At 36.5% G+C, this 10,790-nt stretch overlaps 1 protein-coding gene across 1 annotated transcript; it reads right to left on the reverse strand.

Moving 5' to 3' along the window:
- Positions 5,767-10,383, reverse strand: LOC109332004 (cathepsin B-like). Its single transcript, XM_019566841.1, has 11 exons — positions 10,258-10,383; positions 10,088-10,153; positions 9,171-9,251; positions 7,957-8,113; positions 7,829-7,833; positions 7,669-7,743; positions 7,397-7,522; positions 6,964-7,182; positions 6,320-6,433; positions 6,194-6,229; positions 5,767-6,103 (listed from the first exon to the last, which is right to left on the reverse strand). The coding sequence occupies exons 1-11, from the start codon at positions 10,336-10,338 to the stop codon at positions 5,969-5,971; spliced, it is 1,095 nt and encodes a 364-aa protein (XP_019422386.1). The 5' UTR covers positions 10,339-10,383; the 3' UTR covers positions 5,767-5,968.

Genomic DNA, 10,790 nt, shown 5'->3' on the forward strand with positions numbered 1-10,790 from the left:
TGCTATAATATTCAAAAAACTGCTCAACTTTGAAAATCTAGTGTAAAATATTAGGCCCATCAAATCTAGGAAAATCAATCTTCACATTCCTTACCTGAAATGGTTGTATATGTGGTTTTGAGTTCGAGCCACTAGCTGCAACATTGTCACTGAGGTCACGTAAGGCTAAGGTAAGCTCTTCAAATCTATGCATATACTCACAATCCTGTTTCTCCATAAGTCCAGAATACGCTTTAATTCGGTGGAATCTTTTGAATCCTTAAATCTAGTGTTATCATCCGTGGTGGGAATGAAAGCACCAATTTGAGAAGGGGAAGAAGGAATAGTAAGACAAATTGAGTCCAAGAGTAGTTAATTGAAATACTTCTGTAATATCTTCATTTAATTTGGTAAAATAAGGATGTATAATGAGCCTTTTAATGAAAGAAAACAAGTATGAAAATAATGGGATAGTAACAGTAATGGGAATGTACAGAATGAGAGGAAGAATTAAATCATTCACTCATTGCCTGCCTATCTTCTTTTGCTATTGTTGTGCAATGACTCATATCTCTAGATGACAACAATACAAGTTATGAGCTTGGGCTGATGTAAAAGGGTTGAGGTAGAGGGCTATATATATTGATGTTATGTAAACCTAATGTAACAAGGAGAAGAATAGTAAAACACTAATCCTTATTTTCTAATAATATATAGTGTTAGCCGCTCAAGGCTTTACCAAATCTCTTGTGTTATTCTATTGTCTCTATACTCTTTACTATTTGATTGTTCGCTTGTTCCCAACAATTGGTATCATATGGCTCTTAACCCAGGTGCCAAATTCGAGGTGGGGAAGTTCGATGGAACTGGTAATTTCGGATTGTGGCAAATGAGGGTTAAGGATGTGTTGGCTAACAAGGTCTACCAAAGGCGCTACGTGAGAATAAACCAGAAGATATGGATCAACTGGATTGGGAAGAGTTGAAGGAGAAGGTTGTGGGAACCATACGACTCTATCTATCAGATGATGTGATATATCATGTTATGGATCTGACATCACCAATAGAGGTATGGGAGACATTAGAGAAGCGGTTCATGTCCAAGTTAATAAAAAATAAGTTGTAGTTGAAATAGAGACTCCATGGCCTGAAGATGCAGGAAGGTGTTGATTTGCAACAACATCTCAACAATTTTAATCAAGTGATCAATGACTTGCAGAAACTTGATGTGAAGGTTGATGATGAGGACAAAGCAATAATATTACTGTGTTCTTTGCCAAATTCCTATGAACACTTGGTGACAACATTGACGTACGGGAAAGACTCAATCAAACTGGATGAGATCACATCTGCACTTCTGTCCCACACTCAAAGAAGACAGAATGTAGGTGAAGGGTCTCAGAGTGATGGTCTGTATGTGAAAGGGAATGAAAGAAGTCAAGCACGTGGAAGGAGACAAGGCAAAGGAGGTCCTGCCAAAGGGAAAAGACCAAATTCCATGGGCAGAACACCAATAGAATGCTATAAATGCAAACAGACTAGGCATTACAAAAAGGATTTTCCCAATGAATGGAGTCCTAGCAAACCGGCGGGAAAAGATGGAGTATCTACATCTGCAAATATTGCACAGGAAGATGACTCTGATTACAATAGTGAAGTTGATCTACTATCTGTATCATCAAATCATAGTACAGATGAGTGGATACTTTACACTGGTTGTTCCCACCACATGACGCCAAACAGAGAATGGTTTACCACATACAAGACATACACTTTTGGTTTCGTGTATCTTGGAAATAATAAAACATGTGAAATTATTGGTATGTGAGAACTCAAAACTGTGATGGATAATGGTGTAGTGAAGACGTTATGTGAGGTTAGACACATACCCAATTTGAAAAAGAATTTGGTTTCTTTGGGGACATTGCAGGCCAAAGGATTTAGCTATAGAGCTTATGGGACAGTGATATTCTTCGAGTATGCGAAGGTGCTCTGACTGTGATGAAGGATAAAAGGACTACAGGGAACACTTACAAGTTGTTAGGGAGAACAGTTGTAGGTGGAGTGGCTGAAGAGATCTCAGTAGATTCAGACCATGGTGCTACAAAATTATGGCACATGCATTTGGAACACATGAGTGTGCATGGCATGACAGAACTATGCAAAAAAAGACTGTGGAGAGGAGTCAACAAATGCAAGCTAGATTTGTACAAGTATTGTGTGCTTAGGAAACAGACACGAGTTAGTTTTAAGGCTGGCCAACATAGAACTTGAGGTATTCTATATTATGCCCACATTGATGTATGGGGACTCACTCAAGAACCATCCCTAGGAGGTTCTAGGTATTTTGTTACATTTGTTGATGACTTTTCTTGCAAGGTCTGGGTATATTTTCTGAAGCATAAGTCAGAACTCTTTGTCAAGTTCAACGTTTAGAAGGCAGAGGTAGAGAACCAGATTGGTAGAAAAATCAAATACATGAGGTTAGATAATGGTACAGAGTACAAAAACTCACAGTTTCAGAAATTCTGTGAGAATCATCGCATTCAGAGACACTTTTCAGTGAAGAATACTCCTCAACAGAATGGTGTTGCAAAGAGAGATGGCCAAATGTATGAGACTGAATGCTACTTTTCAAAGGATTTTGGGCAGAGGCACTTAGTATGGTATGTTATGTCATCAATAGATCACCACGAGCTTCATTATATGGTAAAGTTACAGAAAAAGTATGGACAGGTAACTCAGTCAATTATAATATGTTATGCATATTTGGTTGTCCTGCTTATGTACATATACTCAGTGATGAACGATCTAAACTTGATCTTAAATAAAAAAGGTGTATCTTGATTGGATATGCCAAAGGTGTGAAGGGGTTCAAGTTTTGGGATCCAGTTTCTAGAAAGGTGGTGTTGAGCAGAGATGCAATGTTTGATGAAGATTTCATGATGAAAGAGTCAGTTTTGACAGAGGTGCCCATGCCAAATGGAGAGACTTTGAGATCAAATATGATTCCAGTGAGCAATGAAATGGTTCAGGTGAATAAAGGCAAGGAACCATGCACTAGTTCAAGTCAAGAACATGATGATTCTCAGGCAGAGAGTTCAGGTGTGCAGGAGTATCTACTTGCTAGAGACAGGGATAGACGTCCTATCAAACCTCCAGAGAGATATGACTTTGAGAATATGGCTTCAATTGCTCTCCATATCAGTTCCGGAGATCCGTGTAGCTTTCAAGAGGATATAAACAACCAGGAGAAAGAACAATAGATGGGTTCCATGATGGAGGAGATGAAGTCTTTACAGAAGAACCAAACTTGGGAGCTTGTTCCATTACCCCCAGACAAGCATGCAGTTGGGTGCAAGTGGGTGTACAAGAGGAAGCCAGCAGTATCAGAAAAAGAAGGGGAAAAATTCAAGGCTCGTCTTGTAGCAAAAGGGTATTCACAACAGAAGGGGATCGACTACAATGAGATTTTCTCCCCAGTGGTGAGACACACTTCTATCAGGGCAGTGCTTGCCTTGGTAGCCAGCAGGATATGCACTTAGAACAGATGAATGTGAAGACTACCTTTCTCCATGGTGAATTAGATGAGAAAATTTACATGACACAACCAGAAGGGTACAGTGCAGCTGGACAGAGTCACTCGTTTGCAAGTTGAAGAAGTTATATGGGTTGAAGCAGTCTCCCAGATAGCGGTACAAGCGGTTTGACACTTATATGGTGAAGCTTGGTTATAAGCGTTGTGAGTATGATTGTTGTGTTGTCAGAAGCCTTGACGATGGTTCGTTTATTTTTCTGTTACTTTATGTTGATGATATATTGATTGCTGCTATTTATTTGAGTGATATCAATGAACTGAAAGTCATGTTAGGTAAGGAGTTTGGCATGAAAGATTTAGAGGTTGCTAGGAAGATTCTTGGGATGAAGATTCACAGGAATAAGGGAGCTAGAAAACTATGGCTCTCCCAGCAAAGGTAGAAAAGATCTTAGAGAGATTTCATATGAGCAATGCTAAAGTAGTGAGCATTCCATTGGCAAATCACTTCAAGCTTTCTCTCAATCAGTGTCCAAAGACAAATGAAGAGAATAAATACATGTCAAAAGTTTTATATATCAGTGCATTGGGTTGCTTGATGTAGGATATGGTTTGTACTACATTGAACTTGGCACAAGCAGTTAGTCAAGTATGCAAGTATATGTCGAAACTAGGGAAACAACATTGGGAAGCAGACAAATGAATTTTCAAATATTTGAAGGGGACTACAGGTCTGGGTATCATGTTTGGCAGCCAACATAGTAAGCCTTCAATTATTGGTTATGTTGACTCAGACTATACATAAGACTTGGATGATAGAAGGTTCACAACATGGTTTGTCTTCATCCTTGCAGGTGGACCAATTATGTGGAGATTATCAGTTCAGTCTGTTGTTGCTATGTCCACAACTGAAGTGTAGTACATGACAGCTGGTGAAGCTTCTAAAAAAGCCTTGTGGCTTATGGGGCTAGTAAATGAGTTAGACATTGAGCAAGGTAGAGTTCCACTGTATTGTGACATCAGAGTGTTATCTTCTTGGCAAAGAACCAGGTGTATCATGCTAGGACCAAACATATTGATGTGAGATTTCACAAGATCAGAAAGTTGGTAGCTTGTGGGCAAATACTATTGCAGAAGGTTCACACTTCAGAAAATGAAGTTGAAACGTTAACCAAACCGGTTACCGTGGACAAGTTCAGGCATTGCCTGAGCTTGCTGAACATTCACTGATACTGGACTATGGAGTGCCTCCAACCCAATGGCGGAAGATGGAGATTGATGATATTCGCCAAGGTGAAGATTGTTGTGCAATGACTCATATCTCTAGATAACAACAATATAAGTTATGGGTTTGGGCTGATGTAAAGGGGTTGGGGTAGAGGGCTATATATATTCATGTTATGTAAACCTAATGTAACAATAAGAAGAATAGTAAAACAGTAATCTTTATTCTCTAATAATATATTGTAATAGCCGCTCAACGCTCCCAGGGACGTAGGCACAATTGGCCGAACCTCGTTACTAAATTTCTTATGTTATTCTCTTGTCTCTATACTCTTTACTATTTGATTGTTCACTTGTTCCCAACAACTACTACTCTATTTATACTACTTCTAACCCCAATAGAAATCCTTCATGTGAGTGTTGGTGGTCCTTGGTCTTGCACTTTTCCTCCCATCCTTTATTGGCATATTGTCCCCCATGTGTCTTACTGAATTGTCCTTGCCATCTTCCAAAATTGCCCTTGGCACATTAGCAAAATTCCTTTTGCTAACTCCTATATCCTTCATTGTCTCATCAGCATATGTAACATCTTACCCATTGGTGGATTGTTCCACATTACCAAAGATGACATGAAAATAAAATGTCACATTTGGACAGTGTTAGAAAAATCAGCTCAGACTAGCTAGTTCGATCGTGAATCAGACATATAATCGGTCCAAACCACTCATGTGATTGGTCTTACAACATACCATGCAATTATATCAAGTCATTGAGCTTTTTCTAACATAAATCATTCGGTATTCATACATCACAAGCCCATCTAGCTCTAACTGCACTCCTAAATTTATGATGATGTGTTTCATTTTACTAACTAGCTTACTAAAGGAACCATACTTGTAAAGACAGATACATGTCTCTGCTGATATTTTGAGAATGCATAAATTTTTGACCCCACAAGAAAGACTACAAATAAGATACATGATATAATGCTTCAATAATTAAGCCAATTTAGCATCATCAGCAACAAAGTAACAAGAGGTTATGACTTACTCCAAGTGATAATAATTACAGCAGATACTTTTATTTTGTCTGATAGCCCATAATCCATAAAGCTTTCAGTCTTTCAGCATCATAATTTAGATGGTTCTTAAAATAGTGGTACAACATTTGGTGTAGAGTTTAAGACACCAATACAACATCTAATTGGTATTTATATTTATATTTATTACATTCAGAATGAAACATCAGAGTTAGCATCCATATCAGTCACCTCTCTTATGAGATTTTTGGATGAAGGCAAACCAGCAGTAATATCACCTTCAATCCCGCATTCGTTCGTCCCTCTTTTGATCTTGAAGTATCCATCCTGCAATTTAGATTAGAATTAGATCATTAGCTAAGGTATATATTTGGTAACAGAAATTCAATGATGGATAATAATTCAAGAAAAACATACATCTCCCCAGCTTCTATTCCATTGGTTTGCAAGAAGCTGAAACAGTGAAAAGTACACAGACAATATAAAATTCTGATGGCATGCAACAAAAACTGAAAATGATTCATTAGGAACATGTCAACATACCCAATAATCCTCCCCATCATCACTTGTTCCCCACCCAATCAGCTTTACAGCATGGCCACCAAGTGCAACGCCTGTGATGTGTTTGTAAACTCCTGATTTGTAGTGAGCAAAATCCTGTAAAAAGGTCAAATTAGTGAAAGGTGTTCTTACTTTAAAACAAACAAAAACAAAATATGCTTTCTAATATTCCACACTCAAAAAACACAGTTCTATAAAAATGTAATCATTATGTTTGAGGTCTAAAAGGAAAATGTTTGTCTTACACCTCAAAACAATATACTCAACTCTTCATACTTTTAAATAAGTGATTCCAATGACTCAAAGTATGCTAAAGTTGCTTAAATGTTGGTTGGTGAGTTTTAATTATGTTCTCAACGGTTCTAATACATACCAATTCAGTTGTTGTTATAGTCGTACTCAATTAATTGATTTCTTAACAGAGATCTCTCATTCCTCTCAATATCTATCCACGACTTCTTTTTTATAAGATGGATTGACGTAAAATCACATGACATCAAATCCCAATTTGTCTCCAAAACATTATTGTACAACAATACAAGTTAAACAGGATATATATGAGATCAAAATTTTATCTCCGAGGTTGTCGAAATTTTAATAACATAAGTGAGGGAGCTTTCGTTTACCTCATAAACAGTGAATGCAACTTCCACGGGCCCATTCTTATAAACTTCTGCCATAATATCATTGGGATTAGATTTGACCTTGTACGCCCTCACACTATAGTGCTTCGATTTCCTCCAAAGCTGGTTCCCACTCACACATTTTTTAACACATTTGGGAGTTGGATATGATGGCTCACAACCAGGGTGAGCACACCCAATTTGATCAAAGTATGGGTCACACTGCCACGTGTAAAAAAACGATCATAAGTGAAAAAAGGACATAGGTATAACTGTATAAGTTGCAAAAAAGGTTTCCAGCGAAACATTAGCATTGATTGAAGGAAAGATCTTAGCAAAGAAGGAGCCTATGATTTTCATCTCTAACCAATAACCATTGTAATGATTTTGCACCAAATGGAAACTAACTACAAAAGGCAAAATGAAAAGTTATTACCTCATCGGAAACAACACCATGATGGCTTAAGTACCGCCATGCATATAGAGGTTCTCCCCCATCACAACCAAATCCGCACAAAAAGCCACAGCATGCGAGAAGATCATTAACAGAGAGAGTGACATTCTGCAATTATACATTTATACATATAGGATATAAGTTCCTATATCAAGCCCCTTGAAGAGTACAGTTTTGTGGATAATAAACACACACTGTCACAAACAATAAGCATCACAAATTTCAAAGTTTCTTCAGCAATAAGATTTCATTACCACGTCGAAATGAATACAAAAACGATCTTGTAAAGATTCAACAGCACCAAATGCCCAACAAGAACCACAGTGACCCTAAACAATCATCAACACAAGGATCAGCTGAGAACTTCTTGAACCTTGTATTTATAGCTGCTAATATGAGAAAACAAAGAATTACCTGATCTTTAATGTTGAAATTGATTCACCAACCCATGTTATTGTCAACAAGAAAAAGAAAAGTCAGCAACTCCTTCCAAATAAACCATTTTATTGGGGAAAATTAAGGGCAAGGAGCAAGTGGGTGACCTAGAATTCTTCCAATGGTGCTACACTGTGACCAAGCTGTCCTTGCATCAAAATTCTTTGGCAATTTCAATGATTTAGGATGAGTTATAACAGGTGTACTAGTCAGTTCATTCCTGGAAGATTTTTTGACTCCAAGAAGGCGCTTAAATTGAGCAACCTGCACAGCAAACACAATATGTTGGAAACTCAAAGCATATTATGCAATTAACCATATAAAAATTAGAGGATGAATAATAATAATAATAATAGTAACTGTCGAAGAATTGGGTTTAGGATTAGGGATTAAGGATAAGACAGAGACTGTTTTTTATCGAGTATAATATCAAAGGATGTAGATAATGTGATATGATACAAAAGCCCAGGAGTCCTTTTTATACTAATAGTAGAATCCTAGTCCTAAATAAATAATAAAACAAAACTAAAAGACCATGTAAGATGCTTTAATAAAATATTCTTGAGATAGAATAATGACATCATGATGTATTTTTCCAAATATTCGAACACTCACTCTCAAGCTAAAGGTTCCTAAGTTATTAGTTCGTTATAACAAAACACGCTTAAAGAAAAGAAAATAAACTAAACAGACAACTTCAACATCTTAAACAAACACAAAAGAAGGGCAACTTTGAGATCTCGAAGAAGCACAACGAAAGGGACACCATTGTAAAGGCAAACAACTAAAGAAGGGTCAAACTATATCCAGGACAGTCAATCTTTTAGGCTAAACGAAATCAATCATTTAGGCCATGAACGGGAAATATGGTGAAAGATGCTGGATCAGACAGAACTGATCAAAGACCCATATCGGACAAGCAAATCATAGACGGCAAAGATGACTAAAACAACAAAACTATATTTGGGGTTTGTGGTAGTGAGTAACAATTCTAACTCTAAATGAAAAGGTGAAACTCGTTGAAGGTGAATACCATGACTCTAATACTATCTTGAAGAAGAGATACAATAATAAATTGAGAATATTATTGAAGGATGTAATATGATTGATTTGATCAATGATCCCACGTGATGCAAAAAGAAAACTCAAGAGTCTTATTAGCAGAATCCCACTTCTAATTAAATAAGAGAACAAACCTAGGAGATCATCGAATGTACTGTAAAATATTGAAATATGCAAAATATAATGACATGTGTTTCTATATATTCTAACAATAATAACAACAACAATAACTTTTAGGTAGGGCTTGTCGAATCCTAACTGTGAAATTGGAGAAACGAGGATTGATAGCAGCCTCCCATCCTGCCTCTGGGTTTTCATTAATCTGTTTAGCAATAGACTCCTGCATAATCATTGTCACATGTTAATAATATTCATCAATACGTGCCATGAACATAAAATCCAAAATATTCATCAAAGAATTAAGTCTAACCACAAGCAATAATTAATAACAACATTCAGCTCTAAAATCTTCTACCGCTGTATTTTGTTCTCTCTTCATTTTCAAATACTATGGTAACAATATTATAGGATGTGATGCAAGCAAATAAAGGTTGAATTAATCAATAGGTCCCTTGACTATTTGGAAATTTCACATACATAAAAAGGGTGACCTACTACAGAAAGCTCCCACCGAGTGGGTTCTCAGAGGATAGATGTGCACAACCTTAACCTCACAAGTGAAGAGCATGTTCCTAAAATATGAACACATGACCAAGACAAGCAACCTTACGGTTGCGCCAAGACCCACCCTCTAAAATTCACAACCTTAGTGGAGTACACAACTCTCGAAAGCGCAGCCTAGTGCATGAGCCTCCACCCCCACTGAAGTACACAGCCTTAACCTCACAAACAAAGAGACCGTTTCCGGGATTTGAAACCACGACCTCCACCACGCAAGGCCAGCAAACTCACCGTTGCGTCAAGGCTCACCCTCTAAAATTCACATAACAACAACAATAAAGTCTTAATCCCACAAGGTAGAGTCGGCTACTCGGATCACACAACATCATAATATTTTATCATAAATTATGTTCACCGGCAAAACATTATATCTACATCTTTCCGGAAAAAAACTAAAAAAAAAAAAGAATTGTAATTGGTTCCCTGAATTGATAGAAAAATTGAAATTAAACATTCCATAAAGTAATTTAAAAAGCATATAAGGTAAAGAATAACCTTGAGAATAGGAGAATTAAGGATTGAAATAGAAAGGTGTTGCTGTTCAGTTTCAGCCCCAGCGATCTGAAAAAAAAGGTGAAATTAGAGGAACACATATTAGAAGAGTTAAAAATAGAAATAGAAATGAATCCATAAACGAAAGAAAGAAGATAAAGTGAATAAGTTACATTGAAAAAAGAAGAAGAAAAAGAAGAAGAAGAAGAGAAAGCTAAGATGAAAATCGCAAGGGACAGAAAGTTGAAACCCATTTCCAATATTCCAATCCCAACCCTCCAAGTTGGAAGGAAGCAAGGTATCTCTAACTTGTGCTTAATACCACTGTGTCATAGAAAGGGACATGCCACAATATTTAAATTAATGATGGTCCACTTTAATCAAATTTTACAAATAGGATAAAATTTATACACAAAAAATGTAAAGATTTATACACAGTCAGTGTATCATTTATCATCCATTTGTATTACTTTTATTTAGAAGTGAATGGTAATTAGAAATAAATGATAAATAATGTAGTTACGGTATAAAAATCTCTTACATTATCGGTATGTATATATTTTTCTCCTTTTTAAAACAATAAAAAATAATATCATATAATAATTTTAGTAGTGTGATAAATTATTTTATTCTACTCAGAAGTTTACTCTATTTACTAGTAACACGTTGGTCTAGTAAGATAAGGTATTATTAAATTCTTAAAATA

This window comes from Lupinus angustifolius, chromosome LG02 (assembly GCF_001865875.1).
Source record: "Lupinus angustifolius cultivar Tanjil chromosome LG02, LupAngTanjil_v1.0, whole genome shotgun sequence".
In the NCBI taxonomy this organism is placed as follows: Eukaryota; Viridiplantae; Streptophyta; class Magnoliopsida; order Fabales; family Fabaceae; genus Lupinus; species Lupinus angustifolius.